Source organism: Vulpes lagopus, chromosome 10 (genome assembly GCF_018345385.1).
Source record: "Vulpes lagopus strain Blue_001 chromosome 10, ASM1834538v1, whole genome shotgun sequence".
NCBI lineage: Eukaryota > Metazoa > Chordata > Mammalia > Carnivora > Canidae > Vulpes > Vulpes lagopus.
In genome coordinates this window covers 97,302,682-97,322,009 of record NC_054833.1, presented here as the reverse complement: position 1 = coordinate 97,322,009, position 19,328 = coordinate 97,302,682, and the positions used below count along the sequence as shown (strand labels likewise).

Here is a 19,328-nt window from a genome sequence, read left to right as displayed (position 1 = left end):
GTGATCCTGGAGACCCGGGATCCAGTCCCACATTGAGCTCCCTGCATGGAGCCCACTTCTCCCTCTGCCTGTGTCTCTGCCCCCCCCCCACCCTCTGTGTGTGTGTGTGTGTGTGTGTGTCTCATAAATAAATAAATAAAATCTTAAAAAAAAAAAAAAGAGATGCCAAATGCACAATACTTGTATCTATTCATAGAGGAATCTCCTAGTCAGTGTGTTGTTGGCCAAACTAATTATTTGCTCAAAGAGAAGGATACTACAAAGCTTTAAATCTGGGCCCTTTCTTTGTTCAGACCAGCCCTCCTAATTCTAAATCATTACCCTCAAAATCTGTAGAATTTATGACCCTTATCACAACAAAAGGGTTTTTCTTACAAAAATATTCTAACTTAGATCAATGTTTTCCGACTGTCTCCAGATCTCAAAATGTAAGCACCCCGAGGCTAAGTAGGTGGGCTCTGTCCCTTGCTCACGCTGGTAGACATGCTTCCCTCCCAGCGACACTCCTGCCTATGTTCCATACTGAGCTTAGACATCATCTTGCTGTTTCTGAGATGAAGCTTGAAGAACCACTGACGCAGGAGGGCAGGCTGCCAGAGCTGGGTCCTCACACAGCACCAGGTCTCACACTTCACGGTCCTGACGCAGCGGGAGAGCAACAGCTTCTTGGGGGCAGAACCTAGATGGTTTCTTCATTCAGAGAAGAAGAGGTGGGCAGAACCTAAAAATTGCTTTTAGACTATAAAAAAGAAGTGTCCGACCTCAATAGGCAAAGTACACCTTTTAATGACCATTGTACTATATTCATTTCTGCATTTCTAGTGTTTTGTAAAAACAAATCACAAAACAATTAAAAAAAAAACTAAACTAAGAGACAAGACATTACAAAGACCAATTGTGGAAAGCAGATGTTTACAAACACAGTCCTACGTCTGTCTACCCATAATTTAGGGGACAGGAAGTCCAGAGATCAAGTACAACCTATCTTAAGCAAATGCAAACTATGTAATTACAGAGCGGCTAAATGGTTATTCATACTACAAAATGGTTTTTCAGAGCATTTCTCTACATAGCATTGTCACTTAGCACTTAAAATATAACTCATTTACAAATGTTTAATTTATATACAACGTTAGGAAATATGCATTGGGGTAAAATGAGGGAAGAAGGGAGAAAGTATTCCCTATTCTGTGTCTGTTTGGGATTGAGAGTTCCCAAAAATTAGACACAAGTTCAGACTGGAGGAAGCATGAGGGGTGACAGTCATAATCACAGTGACATTTTTTTTTCCCAAATAGTTATTCTTAACCTGCTTCCCAAGATGGACTTTATGGAGCTGCGGCTAAAACTTTTCCAGACATGGAGACTAGCATGAGGCTATGACCTAAGTATATGAAACCCTGGGATGTGCAGCATGTAGTGGATGCGGTATATCCGTGGATATAAGGATATGACACCTCAGACACAAGGATGTTTATTTGGACACAGGCTGGGGTTACCTATTAAAGCAATGTTTCAGATCTTTGTTGCAAGAGAAAATGAAGCATGATAGATAACTATATATGATAGATAACTGCCTGGTTCGCAAGATCAGGAAACAATTTGGTCTAAACAAGCCCTTACACTTGGCTTACGGCACGGGGGTGGGGTGGAAAGAACCCCTGCCGGTTGGCTCCAGGCTGACATGGGCAGCACTGAGGGAGGTCCTTCAGAGTCCCCACCATCCGCTTGGCTTCCAGGGGGAGTAGAGAGATAAGGCAGGCAGAGGCTGAGACTGGCATTACCAGCTTGCATTTTGTAAATGGCTAAGCAACAGAAGCAGGTGACACATAAACATGGGGTTTTGAGAATGAATTGAAACCCTTACAGTGAGGTTCCATTTCCTCTGGTTCTACAGCAAAAAAAGAAAAAGGACTAGGGGAGGGCCAGTGGCCGGGAAGAGCACCGCAGGAGGGAAGAGAAGAGAGGAGGATGGGATGGAGGGGGAGAGACAGGGAGAGGATGAAAGAATTCAAACAGTACTTATTCCCAGGGAGGTCTATTGTGGCAGCTCAGAGCAGTCTGTGAGTGGAGACTGGAATAACAACTCTGCTCACTGTGAGGGATGGCAAGAGCGTTCTCGGGAACACTTTGGTCTCCAACATTTGGAGCCTGTTTTCCTGCTTGGCCTCCGTGAGAATGCGCTTTTGAGCGTTGATGGGAGGTCTTGGCTCCCTGGCTCTGAATTTGGCTTTGTAGTTTTGCATTCCCTGTTTCTGCAAAAGCTGCACGGTGGTGAGATAGTGCACGTTGCTGGGATTGGGAGGGCACAGCAGGTTTCTCTCAGGCAGGAGGGACCACTGCAGACAGCACGGCTCCACATTGGCCAGCAGGGGTGTTGGGGCCACCCGGGGAGGGAAAGGCAGGGTGTCATTGACTTTGGGGTGCTTGGCCAGCTCAGTGGGTCTCTTTTCACCTTTCCCGTCAACTGTTTTCAATCCATATGCACAAGCCACACACTCATCCTTTTCCACACCCAGCACCTTCTCTTCCGGCTGCAAGAAAAAGTTCTTACTCTTCTTACCCAGAACATCCAAGCCATTTGGGGGTGAAGCCTTCAGGGGAGGCAGAACTAAAAGAGCCCTGGAAGTCAAGGAGTCTGAGATGGAGGGACCTCTGCTGGCACTTCTGGGGTCCTTGCCCCTAACAGTTTCAGGGGTGGCCCAGTCTTCCTTGCACCAAACAAATTCCTTTATTTGCAGACTTTTTTTCTCTCCCTGACTGTAGGTGGGAAAGCAGATCTTGCTAATCTCCCTGGAGGCAGCAGTGGGACCCTGAGGGGTCCCTTGAGTCTGGGAGGGGCTTCCTTGATCCTTCTCTGGACCCACCTCAGCAGGAGCCCCTGACCCCAATTTCCCAGCCTGAGGCCTGGCCTCAGTGCTCCCTTGGGAGAGGCTGCCACAGAGTAAGCAGCCGCTGGCAACTTCTCCCACCTTCGCCTTTTTAGGCTTCTTCCTGGGCCAGATGCAGGCAGTTGGAAAAGTCCTTCCCCAGCCTTGAACCTGCAAATAAAGTAGCATGTTACTCCCGGCTGAGCTGCTTACAGTCCAGCTGCTCCAGGGGTGACCATATCCCCATTGGGGGCCATCCTCTCGGAACTGGTATTTTCCTTAAAACTGACTCACCTTTTTTTTTTTTCTGTTGTTAATTTTAATACTATTTTAGCCTCATACTAAGTAATAGCATTTGTAATAGTGCTTGTTAATCTGAAATACTAGCAATTGGATTTCATATTAAAATACTAAGCAAAAATATCTGTAAATGGCCATCTTGATGTGCTGGCTCTATATGTTTTCAGATGCACATTAAAGTCAGAACTCTTAACATAAAATCAGAACTGTTTGTACTTGCCTCCCTACCAGGTTCTCTTAGACCACCAGGCTCTGTTATCAGACCCTGGGACACTGCTGTGTTGGACGGGCTGGAGGTAGAGAGGATGAGCAGAGGCAGGTCCTGGAGTCAGTGTATCCCAGAACCCCTGCGCCACTCTCCGCCTGGACACGCCTAGAGTCTCCTGGCTGAGCTTGCAACAGATTCACCATTAAATAGAGTTGCCAGATAAAAATACAGGACCACATCTGAGACATACTCAACACTAGACATATTAGGTACTGTCTACCAAAATTCAAATTTAACCAGGCATCCTGTGTCTTCATTTGCTAAATCTGGCCCTTATATGTTAAAAAAAAAAAAAGAAAAAAAGCAAACATAGTCCCCATGTTATTACTATGTTCCAGACACTGAGCTAAGGATCTATTGGCATTCATTCATTTAACCCTCACCACAGCACTTTAATTCAGGTATTCTGATGCCCAGATGACAAAGGTGGAAACTGTTGTTCAAAACATTATTACAGGGGCGCCTCGGTGGCTCAGTGGTTGAGTGTCTGCCTTCAGTTCAGAGAATGATCCCAGGAGTCCTGGGATTGAGTCCTGCATCGGGGTCCCCACAGGGAGCCTGCTTCTCCCTCTGCCTATCTCTGTCTCTCATAAATAAATAAAATCTTCAAACAAACAAACAAACATACAAACAAACAAAAACATCATTACAGCCCACAGCAGGTTCTGGCACATTCAGGTCTGTGTGTTTCCACGCAGGGGACAAGGAGAGGCTGTGAAGAACACAGTGTCTCCTGGGCCACCACAGGAGGCCAGCCTCTGGTTGTCTTGCACAAAAACATCCCTTTACTATCATTCGCGCCTGATCTCTGCACCCTCTCACTGCACATGCTCAGCTCCCCAGATTCCTCCAGTTAAAAAATCGTGTTTGGCATCCCTTTTTCAGAAAGTCTAGTAAGTGCCTGACGCTGAATTAGGCATTCCTGCCCTCCTCATACATCCTTTAGGGCCAGAATTTAGAGCTGAGGAACTTGGAGCTAGAGGAAGGAGCCCTCCCTGAGGTTATCGGCCTGTAAGTACTGAATCTGAATCTGGTCTTTCTTATTCCAAATTCCTTGGAATTCAAGGTATTCAAGTAGATACCCTGAATCTATTCCAACAAAAAACTCCCATTTTCTTTTGTATAGTTAAGTCCCAATTCTTAGATGGCAATGATATGTGGGAGCTGTAGGTCGCTGCCCTGTGCTACACTCGAGATAGCCAAAAGACACCTCTCCCAGCATCCTCCACCAGCTTCTGTCTTGGAACCCTGTCCCTTCATGTGCTGCGGAGTTGATGCTGGGTCTTCAAGAGGACCACATTCCTTGCTTCAGACCTCACTGCTCTTGACCCTGAGTTCCCAGGTGAATTTCCAGCTTTTGCAAAGAAGGGTCCCAGCACCTTAGCTAACAGATCCTCAGGCTAACTGGCCTCTCTATGGAAGGTGGCTTCAGCTGGAATGAGACAAGTCCTATACCCCTGCACATCCCGTCCTCCTCCAGCCAGACAAGGGGATTCATCTCCTGGTGATGCTTATTGAGCACACCAACTTTGACTCAGCTGGATATTTGAGAGAAACCTAAATTCTGGAACTTTAATCTTTTTACAGATTTCCCATTTAATCTGTTAAACAGGTGCACCTGTTGATTCCGAAAATGTTCTCTGCTTGTTTGACCTTAAGAGTCATCTGCACTGCTGCTTAAAAATCCAGATTCTTGAGCCCCACCCCAACCTATGCCAATACTCACAGGATGGACTTGGGCAGATGGTTTTAATAACACCCCAGGTGAGCCTGGGGTTGAGGCTGCTACAGAAGATCTATATCTCCAAGGTGTTCAGGTGGCCTGACAGGGGATCCAAGTCCAGAGATCAATGACACCTGGATTTTTTGATTCTCACAGGTAGGCTGTCACAGGTAAGCTACATGTTGGTTGGGTTGGTCTGAGTCAAACATGTATGGCCCTAAGGAAACCCATCCTGTGAGGTCCCTTGGCTCTGCAAACATAGGAAATTCTCACTAATTGCTGCCAGGAAAGTGTTCTCTGTCCTCATATACATACTGGCCCATGGGTCCCTGACACCAGCACAGGAAGTATCAAAGGGCCACAAGCCAGTGCAGGAAGCTAGCTTTGGTGGGAGAGAGGCCCCTGACACCCATCCTGAGACAAGGCCACCTGAGACACCAGCGGTGGGGGACTGGTTGGCAGAGAAAGTGAAGAGCAACAGGCAGCAGGCAGGAGGAGATGGCATGGTGTGATCATCCTCCACTGTGAACAGCAAACATGCTTTAAGCATGGGGCACATGTGGCATTTCTTCCAATTAAAAGAAAATTCTTTTCCAACAGCCCTTGGATATATACACTTGAAAGTCATTACTTTCAGTAGTAAACTGAACCTTCTAAACTTGGAAAGTTTTATATAGTCAAATAGAACTGTTTATAATCCTAACTTAGCTGGCACGAGCTTGCATGCACACAAGGTAGTGGGGTGGGGGGGTGGTACAACAGAGAGTACAAGACAAGGGTCCTCAAGACACAACTCTTTCAACTGTCAAGTAGACTTGGGGGAGTTGCTCTGCCAAGTGTTGGCCTCAGTTTCCATATTTATAAAATAAACCAATTAGATCAGGGTTCCTCAACATCAGCACTACTGACATTTAGGGCATGTTATGGATTGCATGACTGTGTCCCCCCAAATTCCCATGCTGAAGCCTGAATCCCCAAAGTAGTATTTGGAGGTGGGACCTTTGGGGGTAATCAGGGTTGATGAAGTCAAGAGAGTGGGATCCTCAAAATGCAATTAGTGCCCTTAAAAGAGGAAGAGGGTATAAGGGATCTACTTGTACCAACGAGGGCCATGTGAGCACAAAACAGGAAGAGGTTCCGCCACCAGAACCCAACCATGCTGGCACCTTGATCTCAAATGTCCACCCTCTGGAGTGTGAGCAATAAATGTCTGTTTTATATGCCCCCAGTCTATGGTATTCTGTTATAGCAGCCCCAAACTAAGACAGGGCTGGCTCATTCCTTGTGGTGGGGGCCGTCCTGGGCACTGTGGGATTTGGAGCAGCACTCCTGGACTCTATCCAATAGATGCCACTAGCATCCCCTTCCCCTCACCCTCAGTAGATGCCAGTAGCATCCCCTTCCCCGAGCCCCCAGTTGTGTGACATTGACAAGCATCACCTGAGAATCAGTGAATTCGATCAAATTTCCTTATAATTCTAAATTTAGGATTCCATTATTAATTCTAGGAAGAGTTTAAGAATAAACCCATGGTGTTCTGAGTGGAACCACTAGGACAGCAATCTCAGATTTCTTGGGGAGCTTAGCAGGGCAGTTAAGGAGCTTGGGTTCTGGAGTCCAGAAGAGCTGGATTTAAGCCCTGCCTTGACCTTTGGCTGGGTGATCTTTGGCACACTGTTTCACCTTTTGGATGCTTCATTTTCCTTGCTTGAAAAGTGAGGCTGTTCATAATACCTGCCTCATAGGGCTATTGAGAGGTTAAATGAATGGATATATGTGAAGCATTTGAGCTTGCCAACACCAACTGGCCACAAATACCCAATAAAAGGTACTGTTATCATTATTTATATCTCATTTCTATTCCTAAGGTTCCTAGATTTCAATGCTTTTTTTTTTTTTTTTTTGTAATTACTCTTTTTGGCAAAAGGAAAAGCTTGAACCAAAACACAGATGCCTGACTGAGGTCAGTTGAAGAAATACTCACGGCTTCTTCCCATCCAGTTCTGATGACAAACTCTTTGGCTTTTTCATCTTGTTCAAGCGTAATGTCACTGATATTGAGAAGACAACAAACATGATTCTTTTCACTTCTTTCATCTGAGCAAGTATATGTTAATTCTGCTTCTTCTGGGCTTTGAATTTCATTATTTTCACTGATTTCTAATTCAGTCTCCTTCTGACAGAGATCCATTACTGTGATTGTGGCCAAGGGTTTTTAACATCTTCTTCCTATAGCATGAAATGCGGGCTGGACTTAGTTATAATAATATTCATTTCTTTAAAAAACAAATCAATGACCCAGGTAAAATAACATCAAGACACATTCCAGAATAGACTGGAAGAAATATTACAAAATCAGCCATTGCCAGCCATTGGTATTATAAAAAATACAGCTAATTGGAAAGACTAATGGATCTAATTAAGGACTGAAGTTGGGACTGAAGAAGAGAGGATAAGATGTTAGCAGATGCTCTATCCCTCGTGATGGGGTAAAGCGTAGCAGGGAATGCAGGTTTGAGCACCCCTGCCCTCCACTCCAAAAAAAGGCCAGATGCTACTGTGCTAACACCACGGGAACTGTGGTCAGCATGGGTGACCTGGCCACTTTCCCTTCTTTCTCTTCCTGGCAACTCCAGATACCAGCCAAGGCTGGAGAGCATGTGGTCTAGGCTAGGTCACTCTGCTCATCCTACCCACCTTGGACGACTGGGTCCTTATGAAAGGGGAAATCTGGACACAGACACGCAGAAAGGGAGGCCATGTGAAGAGACACAGGGAGAAGAATGCAAGCCACAGAGACAGGCCTAGAGCAGATCCTTCCCTCATGTCCCTCAGAAGAAAGCAACTTTGCCCACACCTTGATTTCGGACTTCCAGTTTCCAGAAGTGTGAGGCAGTACATTTCTGTGGTTTCAGCTGTCCAGTGTCTATGGTACTACATCATGGCAGCCTTAGCATACTAGTCCCGTATGTGGTGGTAATGGTAGCAGTCACAGTGATGATGGGGGTGATATTGTCTATCATTAATGATATTTTCCCAGGCTGAAAAATGGGGCTTGGCCTTTATAATCAGTCAAAGAGTTAGGAAAGTTGTCATCCATTTTTTTTTTTTTTAAAGTAGGCTCCACACCCAGCATGGAGCTCCAGTGTGGGTCTTGAATTCAGGACCCTGAGATCAAGACCTGTGCTAAAATCAAGACTCAGATGCTTAACCAACTAAACCACCTATGGAAAGTTCTCATCCTGATTAGGAGCACAGACTTGGTTGCTAAACAGCCAGGGTTCCAATCCTATTACTAGTTGTATGATCTTGGGCAAGTTACATGTCCAAGTCTGTTTGCTTATCTATAAGATGGGCATGATTTTAGTACCTTCCTACAGACAGAGGCTCCCCCTGAGCACCATGAAAGCTGCAGAGATGAATCCCAGGGCCTAGGCAGTGACCTCCAATGGTCCAGCTGTATGCTAAGGAACAGCCAGTGCCTTCTTGAGGATTCCTGGCTTATAATGACACCCCCTGGGGACCACATACTTTGTTCTCTTACCCTAACATGATCCCTACTAGAAACCCACTTTTTAAATTTTCTGTTGAGGTAAAGATCTGTAACTTCTTTTTTTTTTTTTTTTTTTAGATCTGCAACTTCTTATAACCACATCTGTTTAATTACCATTTTGGCTTTTTCACATACGCTTAAAGTGGCATTTTGATGTAAATAAAGTTCCATTTACCTATGGAAGGTCACATATCTTTGGACATCCTAATCTTTTCCAATATGACATCAGAGGAAATAAATGAAATCTGAAAGGAAAAAAATGGTATTAGAAGTGACTAAAAACCACAAGTGTAATTCTGTTTATTAACAGAAACATGATTAAGGACCAGATTGTCCAAACCAGCCTGATCCCTTCATCTTATGAAATTTCACTTCAGTCACTGCTCAGGCCAAAGAAGCTCCCAACTCAGTCATGCACTTTCCTGAATTACAAATACATTTGTCCCACAGGAGCCCAAAGACTTAACAAGTATACAGTTCAAAAGGAAAAAGGTAGAGAATCAAAAGGAAAGTCGTTTATTTAAATAATAAAATAAATGTGCACTTGAGGTCAGTATAGCAAAGAAACAGATACAGTTTAGGAGAGATTAAGTATAGTAAGAATGTTCAAATCATTAAGAAAAAAGTTCTGTTCTGCACTTGAACTATCTCTGCTGGCAAAGCTCTCATTACTTAGCCTGTTCCAATGGCAAACTGCTCTGATTTACTGGTACTCCAACTTGGCTGTACACCCTACCCACAGAGATTCTGATTCTTATTGGTCTGGACAAAGTCTGGCCATCACTACTTTTAAAACTACCCTAACATGATTGCACAATCCTGCAGAGCTATCAGGAAGATATTTCTTATACTGACCCCAACACAGGTATTCCTGCCCCCTCAATATTCTCCACCCTTGTTGTCCTCCTTTGCCCTCCAAAGCTAAGCTCTGTGATGGGAAGCCCTCCCAACCATTCATTTCATCCAATGAAATGGATTTCATTTCAGGAGATCTAGGACACCTTGGAAAATGCTCAAGCATTTTTTCAGGAAAAGGGCTTGCATCAGAGGTACAAAGCTGTCTGTCACTGCAGAAGGTTGAAGAATCATTGATTCAAAGATTGCCTGTTGCCTCAGCTCCCCAATGGCCCTATGAAAAGGTTCCACATACTCTTCTGTCAGGTTAACCATCTCCAGCAACTTCAATGACTTGAAGTTGTCATGACTTCACATGACTTCATGACTTTCACATGTCATGAAAATATATGAAATCTGAGAGGAAGATAATATTAACTCTATATTGAGACAGACAGTGGAGGCCAAAGAGGCAGGTATCCAATACCCATCCACTATCCTTCCAATAGGAAGCCCCTATTTTGGAGTCAATAGAAGTTGGACCCAGTGAGGGTACCAGAGTAAGTTCCAATCGCATTATATTCCAAAGTGCCGAAAGAAACCCAGGTAATGATAACATTAAATAATAGAAGTAAGAGCTGCATGACAGTTTTTACTGTGCACCAGGCATTTTTATAGGCACTTTACATGTTATAAATATTGTGTTTTATAAGTATTTTATTCATTTAATGGAGGATCATGGGAACATATTGACTCCTTATGACCAAAAACTAAGAATCATCTCTGAAGTCAGTAAACATAGTATTCTTAGTCAAATAGCCAGATTACTGCATACCAGATTGCGAGGTGCTCCTCTGGAATACTGTTCAAGCTGGATAAGATGTTCCACTACAAAAATAGAATGTTGGTGGTCTTTTCCTAATTAGAAAAAAAAAAGAATTCAATTAGTGGAAAAACTGTCTTAATTTTAAATTTTTCTCCAATAATCATGCCTTCAAATTTTATTGCCCATTCTTCTCTTCCAACTCATGTAAGAGATGACAAATACAAGTATACAAAAAGCTATTAAGATCAACTAAAAGAGTGGATATGTGATTTCTTACAAATTGTATGCATTCTTACTTTTATGTTGAAATGCAAAAATCTGCATGGATGTGATAGTCATATTTTCTGATGGTAAATTATGCCTAGTTTACAGATTTGAAGTAAATCAATGGGTCATACTATTCCACTTCTTGACTTCCATGGAGTTTTACAATCATATGATCGAGAGCTCATTACTTTCCAAGCATCCTTTTTCACTCCACCGATAGCTCTGAAGATTAGAATGTTCTCAAAAACATCTGCAATCCTGAAACTTATGCTCCTCAATTCCTGGTGTTCCCCCAAAAAACAACATATGATAATCCTGAAAATAATTGAAGACAGCTATGATTACTTCAGAAGAGAATCTCAAATTCCCTCATCTTAAGAATGCACAACTTCCTGGTCAAATATAGTAACTGGAAATGGGGCTAATATTTCAAATGTGGTCATCTAGAAATGTCTTTTAAGTGTGACTCCCTTTGATCTGAAATCTACAGCTATTAATTGAACAAAGGTTGTTACAATTTTTTAAAGCTATATCTCAATCTTGATGAACACTGAGATGGAGGTCAACTATAAATTCTATATTTTTTCCCACATGGATGGTTAATAATCCCTGTCTTCTTCATTCCATATCCATGCTGTTAATTTTCTTTAAATTTTTTTTTCTTCTTTTGCACTAGATATAGACCTCTGAATGGATCAGATCCTTCTAAAATTTCCTCTTCTTAGTTTTTGACTATCATTCCAACCTGCTTAGATACTTGCCAATCTGACTCTGACACCCCACAGTTTGGCCATTCATTACCACTTTAAGATTTGCATTTGACGGGCATACCTCCTGTAACATCATCTGTCACTGATAAAACGTTGGTGAGGAGAGGGTAAAGGACAATGCCATGTGGATATGCCTTGTACTGCGGCATTTACTAATTACCAACTGGCTGCAAATTCACCTCATTATACAATTTATCTGGCCTATGCATATAAATCTCATCTACAGGATTCTTGATCTGTTGATTTAAGTAAAATTTTTTAAAAAAGGACTCTTACCAAGAGTTAAATGAATTTATATTTACATTGATGTCTATTAATTCTTAAAATATTTACTGTCTATAATAGGGATGAAGAATAGGTTGCCAATTGTCAGTTCAAATCAGTCCCAACACAACTAGGGTATTGTGTTGAGAAGGATGTTAAGGGTCACCTGGGTAGCTCAGTGGTTGAGTGTCTGTCTTTGGCTCAGGTCATGATCCTGGGGTTCTGGATCAAGTCCTGCATCAGGCTCCTCTCAGCCTGCTTCTCCTTCTGCCTATGTCTCCACCTCTCTCTATGTGTTTGTCATGAATAAATAAATAAAATCTTTAAAAAGAGAGAGGGAGAGAGAAGGATGTTAAGAGAGACAGGGAAGGATGTTAAGACTTGCCCACTACAGGAAAAAGTTGTGGTTTGATTAATGATGTCTGCAGAGAATAAAGAGTGCTAGCACACATGCCACCTATTTGCCATTGCTTATATAAAAAGTCAGATTCCAATGGCGTACTCTAGATTCCTACACCTGGTTGACACATTCCCAGGTTTAGATTAATGGGGGCTGGGGGAATGCTGATGGACCAGGAGAGGTCAAAAGCCCAGGATATTTAAATCAAAATCAAGCTATGATCCCTCAAAACTCCTTGCCACCTCCCTGGCCCTACACCGTGCCCTACACCCACCCCCATCTTCCTGGAAGTTTCAGGTTTTTTTTTTTTTTTTAAGATTTTATTTATTGATTCATGAAATACACACAGAGAGAGGCAGGCAGAGACACAGGCAGAGGGAGAAGCAAGCTCCATGCAGGAAGCCTGATATGGGACTTGATCCTGGGACCATGGGATCACCCCTGAGCCAAAGGCAGATGCTCAACCGCTGAGCCACCCAGGCGTCCCGGAGTTTCAGGTTTAAAGAATTTTGAATCCATGTCAGAATTCCTGCCAGGGAGGGATGCTTGGGTGGTTCAGCGGTTGAGCATCTACCTTTGGCTCAGGGCATGAGCCCAGGGTCTGGGGATTGAGTCCTGCATCGGGCTCCCTGCAGGGAGCCTGCTTCTCCTTCTGCTATGTCTCTGGCTCTCTCTGTCTCTCATGAATAAATAAATAAAATCTTAAAAAAAAAAAATCAGCCAGGGAAAGATGGGTTTCTGGCAATCTCAACTGGAATTCTGAATGGATGTTTCTGAGGATCCTTAACAACGTGTGTTGAAAGAAGACAAATCAAGGAATAGAAACACTGTTAATGATGGTGGAAGTTTCTTCATGCAGAGCCAAGCTTCAGGCATATGAAGTAGTTACGTCCTGAAGACTGTCTTGGGCACGCTGATCACTGTTAATATAGTTTCTAAAGGAAAATGATATGAAGACTTCGATCTAATTTACAGTTTTGGACGCAAGTCCGCAGGGAGTTGAATCTTTGCCTCAAAGTCAAGCACATGCGCCGCTCAACTTGCACAGTTTGTTCCCATTTTCAGGAATATAAATCTTATCTCTCCGAGTTCATTATCCGTGCCTTATGCCGATTACCTGCCCACACAGCACAGCAGCTTTGGCGACCCCGAGAAGGAGCCCTAGGGGCGTGGCTTATACACCAGCCCTTCCGGGAATAGAGCAGTAAAGCAGCGCGGGTCTCCCCAGCTGTCACACAGCTGACGAGTCTGCAGGAACGCCCAAGTCCTCAAGCACGCACTCCGCCTGTTCCGCCTGCTGCTCCTCAAGCCCAGGTGTTCCACACGGGGCTCTTCCCTCTCCTAGGCCAGCCCCTCCCCTTCCCTGAGCGGGGAAGATCCCTTCTTCCAAGATCCCTCCTGGTCCTCTTCATCCAGCAGTGCCTGCTGGGCCCCGAGAGATGCCCACCCTCCTCTCAAGCGCCCTGCCCGCCCGCAGAACGCGCCCACTCGCCCGCAGGCCCCGCCCCTTCCGCCTCGGCCCCGCCCCGCAGGCCCCGCCCACCAGCTCCTCCCACTGCCCCACCCGTTCCCCGCCCCCCCCTGCGCCTCTAACTACCTCTCCGCTTTGCCTCCCTTCCTCAGAGGCAGCTCCGAACCGGGCAGGGCCTCTCGCTCCGCTGCCTGCGGAGTCTGGGGCTTTGCCCTGCGGGCGGGGAAGCGGCCGCGGCCGCTCACACCCTCCTGTGGGGCCCACGGGATGGAAGGCCCCCGACAGCCGAGTCCCGCGGGCGGGCGAGGGCGGCGGTTGCCTTGGGTTACGGACGCGCTGGGGGCGGGGCCTGCGGGGCGGGGGCGGGGCCCGCGGGGAGGGGGCGGAAGTGACACAGACCCCGCCTCGTAACAAAGCTGGGGCGCGCGGGGCGCCGCGGCCGGCGGGCTGTGGGCACGTGCTCCCGGCAGGCTCTGCGCAGCTGCGCGCCCGCCGCCTGCGGGGGAGGGCGGGGGGGGGCGGGGGAGCGCCTGCGCCCGCCGTCGAGGGAAGGGGTCAGGCGGAGCCCGGGCCGATGCCCCGCGGACTCCGGCGCTAGAAGGCGAGGGCCCGTGGGCGGCTTCTCCTCGGGTTCCGCCGCTGCCGTCGGGCCGCAGGGCGCAGCGGTGCGCGTGGTCGGAAGCCCAGCACCTGCGGGAGGCCGGCGCACGGCGTCGCGCTCCCCGACCTTGGGACCCCGAAGGCAAGTAGCGTCGCGCCCTTGCAGGTGGGAGACGGTGCGGGGCAGCCCACTCCTCCCCTGCTTTGGGCCTCGCACTTTTGAGCACCTGGAGGTGCAGCCAGGTGCCCTGCGGCAGAGCCTGGACCCGGCTCACAACGGAGCCGAGAGCCCGTCCGCATTCTGAGTGTTTCTGCTGTATGAAAGCATTAGAGGTCTTTTATAGCACCGTGATTAAGAGGCACTCGGGAAGATAGCCACTAAGGCTCCTATACAGAACCCACGGTACTAATGAGCCTGGAAAAGCTATTGTGTGACATTTCTCTGGGATATTAGAACAAAGTACTTTTCTGGATACTTTTTTAGGTGTCATCTTCTTTACCTAAAATGTGCACATTTGTATGTTATATCCCACAACCTGGAAGAAATGGTATGCCTGCATACTTCTAAAAACAGTTGTACAAAAAAATAATAAAAAGTTGTACAAAACTGAGTTACTTCACTGCACATTTTTGTTACAAAATGTTCATAAATTTAAATGGTAGCAAAGTATTGACATCCGCAGTATCACAAATGTTGGCGTCTAGGAATGTTACGCCCCAGGGCGCCGGGGTGGCGGTCAGCTAAGGGCCCTGCTCATTTCCTGATCTAGGCTGTGAGACTGAGCTCTGCGCTGTGGGTCGGCTTGGACCTTCTCTCCCTCTCCAATAAATAAAACCTTAAAAAAATGTTGAACCTTTATCTGAATAGTACTGGAAGAAATCTAAATTTAATGAGTTTGATACTCATCAACATCTATTTAAAAATATAATTAAAAGATGGAAATTCTTTTGCTTTTTCTCCTTAAATTCATAATTGTATTCTTATTCTACTTCCTACACAGAACTTCATTCTAACATATCTATGATCGAAGACTTATTGAGTAGCCGTGTCACTTTGGGGTGCAACAACAAAATATTGAAAGCGAAACTTAAAGACTATAAGGCTAAAACAATCCAGTGTTTCCAGATTGAGAAATGTCTTTATTCAGTCAATACTCAGTTGACAAACATCAGAAATGTATTACATGTGTTGATAAATACTAGACAATGTTACTTGAAGCATATCAATGAAATGGGTGATGCTGTTCCTCCCCTTCCCGATTATCTGTGGATAAATATCAGTCAGAAAAAGATTCAGACCCCATTTTATTCATTTTCTAAATATATATAATCTGAAATACCTTGTCATACAAGATGCATATGAAAGAGTTTTGGTTTTTTTTTTAAAGATTTTATTCATTTAATTATGAGAGACACAGAGACTCAGAGGCATAGACAGAAGGAGAAGCAGGCTCCCTGGAGGAGCCAGGTGTGGGGACTCAATCCCAGACCCGGGATCGTACCTTGAGTCAAAGGCTCAGGCTCAACCGCTGAGCCACCCAGGCGCCCTAAAAGAGGTTTTGTTATAGCAGTCTCTCAACTTTTTAAAAATTCCTTTCCAAACAGAAATCACAGTTAGCAAAAAATATTTTAATGATAATAGTTGGGTTAGGTCCTCCTTCACTTATTTTGAAAACAGAAAATTTGAAATCACCTAACAGAAGGCTTTGTTACCTAGTCATGAAGGCTACTTTGTTTCTAGAAAGTATACCAAAAAACTTAAGAATTTTACTAAATGACTTTTTTTTTTAAGATTTTATTTAGTCATAGACACACAGAGAGAGGGGCAGAGACACAGGCAGAGGGAGAAGCAGGCTCCACACAGGGAGCCTGATGTGGGACTCGATCCCAGGACTCCAGGATCACACCCCAGGCTGCAGGCGGCGCCAACCGCTGCACCACCGGGGCTGCCCCCTTACTAAATGACTCTTAATTAAGCTTGACTGTAAGCACATTCTCATTAAGTATATGTGGAAGTTGGAAGATGGTTAACTGATTTCCTTCACAAGAACTGTGCCTGCACACCTTGCTTTTAAATGGGCTCTTTGTTGTAGTTTAGCAGGTAAAAACCTGATAGCATGACTAAGTAGAAACATTAAGGGTCAACTGTTTAGTCATGTTTACAAAAAGCCAATATAGGCTGAATCAGGATATCAGGAGTTCTAGTAGAGTAAGATCCTAGAGTTAGCCAAGGAATGTTTCAAAAACAGAAAAATAGAGGCAGGAGATATATGAAAACTATATTTTCTATTTTTGTTGTGAATCTAAATCTGGTCTACAAAGAATACTGATGGGGGTAGGTGGTGAGTTGTAAAGCCATTTTGCACGGAATAAAGAATTTAATCTCCTTGTAAAGTGAAGGCCCTCTCTGAGGAAGGCATATGTGTTTGGGTCTGAATGTTAAGCAGTAATAAGGACAATTACAATTAGCATAATTCTTTTAAAGATTTTAGAGAGAGCACAGTAGCAAGAGGAGCGACAGAGATGAGAGGGAGAGAATCTCAAGCAGACTCCCTGTTGAGGTCAGAGCCAATGCAGGCTGACCTCAGGTTCTTGAGATCCTGACCCCAGCCAAAACCAAGAATCACACACTCAGTGAACTGAGCCATCCCCTGGATAGGCGCCCATAGTAGTTTTTCTTAAAACTTAAGGCTGTCAGCGTCCTTAAACTCGGGGAAGTGATAAAATTTTTAAGATCATCAAAAAAATTTAATACCTTTAGAGTAACTTTTTCCATTTCTTGAGTTTAAATTATCAGCATTATTTTAAACCTTTATGAAACTGCTCTATTAAAACCAAAACCATTCAAAAGGAATATGAGGTCAGAGAAATTAAATTCTCTGTTGATTTACTTTTTGGAGGGCCACCGAATGCCTGGTATTTTTGGCAGCATTATAATAGAAATGAGGGTTGAAATGGTTCTGTATTCTAAATAGCAAAAGAACACGTTGCCATACCGTTTGGCTCTGAAAAAGTTCAGAGGGAGTCTAACAGTGCAAGTGTGTCTTTGAGAAAGGATGGGAGAATAAAAAACTGCCCATCTCTTTTAGATTATAATCACTGATGAACTTTTATTCTAGAATTGCCATTTTTGCTTGCTTCCCCTCTTAAGAACCTTCATCCTCCCTCCCTACCACCCCTATTCCAATTTAAGTATTTTTGTAGTAACATTACCTAAGGAATTAAGAGAATGCACCAGGAAATGTGAAAATCCTAACCATGGCTGCCCAGCTTTCTTTAAGTGTCTTATCATCCCTGCTACCTTTCTTTTCTGTGAAATGGTAGTATTTATGGATCTGTCCTACCTAGCTCTGGATATGGATTTATTTTAAAAATATTTTATTTTTTGGACAGCCCCGGTGGCACAGCGGTTTAGTGCTGCCTGCAGCCCAGGGCGTGATCTTGGAGACCCGGGATTGAGTCCCACATCAGGCTCCCTGCATGGTGCCTGCTTCTCCCTCTGCCTGTCTCTGCCTCTCTCTCTAGCTGTGTCTCTATGAATAAATAAATAAAATCTTTAAAAAAAAATTTAAAAAAATATTTTATTTTTTGAGAGACAGCACAAGCATGGGGAGTGGCAGCAGGGAGAAGCAGGCTCCCTTCTGAGCAGGGAGCCCAATGCAGGGCTCGATCCCAGGGTCCTGGAATCATGACCTGAGCCAAAGTCAGACACTTAACCAACTGAGCAACTAAGGTGCCCCTGGATATTGCTTTAATCATCATGAAGTAATGTATGAGAGTACTTCAAAAGAGTAAATCTATGTAATTGTTACTCATTCTTTTCTATTTCCAAAGGAGAGTCAAATTAATTTTTAATAATTAAAAATTGACTAATAATTAAACAAGGAGATAGTTACCAAAAATATTTTGAACACTTTGATAAGGTTGCAAAAATACAGCTCAGCAGTGACATGGCCATTAAAGGATGGTTTGTTTCTACTGAGCAGAAAGATTTGCTATTTACTTACATATTTCCTCTAGGTTTTCACATTTGCAGTTTATTCACCATCAGAAGGTAGTGGTATTTGAATATATCCCTTTTCTGGCACTAACTGGGAAAAATGATAGAAGTATGTCTGCTCTTGCTATGTCTATGTATTTATATATATTTATAGTTGTGTGTGAGTATATTATCATATCCCCATCAAAATATCAGCTTATTACACTTGGCTTAGAGAATATGGTATCTAGCTACTTAAAAATACCACTGGGCACTGTAAATTTGCTTAAGCAGATATTTACTAAGTCAGTGTGTGAGCTCTTAAAAAGTTTCACTATGCCCATTTCTGTTCCCATTACTTAAACATGAATGTGGTTTACTTTCTTAAGGATGCCATATGTTATGCTTATTAAACTTTTCCTTGTTTTCCTCTTATATCTTTTAACTTGGCAGCATTAAAAAAAAAAAAAAAAAAAAAACCACACACACACAAAACAAAAACCACCAAAGTCAGTGCTTTCTTAAAGATGACCAAAAATGGTACTTGATGCTATCAGGCAATTAGGTCTTTAAGAAAAACCAGATTTGTGATTAAAAGGAAACATTTTCTTGAAACCTTTCATTGTTATGGCTTAAATTTCCTTTTAAAAAATAACTTTCCATAAGTTAAAATTAGCATTTTCACAAATACTAGCAGAGTCACTCAATGAAATATTAACAGCAAAACAAAAAAACCATGATTAACAAAGTTGAAGATTTTATTATTAAACTATTTCTCTTCCTGCAAGGCTGTTGCTTCATTGTATAAAAATAGCACCAGCAAGTGCAGTAATGCTGCAAAATTAAGGTAGTATTGTTCCTTACCTGACACTATAAGACTAACAAACCTTTCTCTACTGCCAGTTATTTCCAATGGAAAGATTATTTATTTTGACCCCAAATCCTTGAATTACATAATTTTTTATAACTAGTTTTTAACCACAGATAATTTCAGGATTCTGAGTATCATAACTGGAGCCTAGCATAATCCAAAGGTGTTGCAAAAAAGATGCATATTGTGTTTATCTGCAATCATTGTAAAATTAAGGGTGTTTTCTTCCATTAGCATTATTGCAAGTAGTTTCTTTTTCCACGGATATTGCTAATAGTTGCTCTTTAAATCCTGTATGCACCACTAATTTAAGACAACTATGCTAGATTAAG

At 43.7% G+C, this 19,328-nt stretch overlaps 1 protein-coding gene across 1 annotated transcript; it reads right to left on the bottom strand.

The window, feature by feature from the left end:
- Positions 1-809: 809 nt before the first annotated feature.
- Positions 810-13,758, bottom strand: C10H16orf46 (chromosome 10 C16orf46 homolog). The gene is made up of 5 exons (XM_041771761.1): positions 13,673-13,758; positions 10,384-10,466; positions 8,890-8,959; positions 7,146-7,390; positions 810-3,041 (listed from the first exon to the last, which is right to left on the bottom strand). Exons 4-5 carry the CDS (start codon positions 7,350-7,352, stop codon positions 2,052-2,054), a joined length of 1,197 nt encoding a protein of 398 aa, XP_041627695.1. The 5' UTR covers positions 7,353-7,390; positions 8,890-8,959; positions 10,384-10,466; positions 13,673-13,758; the 3' UTR covers positions 810-2,051.
- Between the last annotated feature and the right edge of the window lie 5,570 nt (positions 13,759-19,328).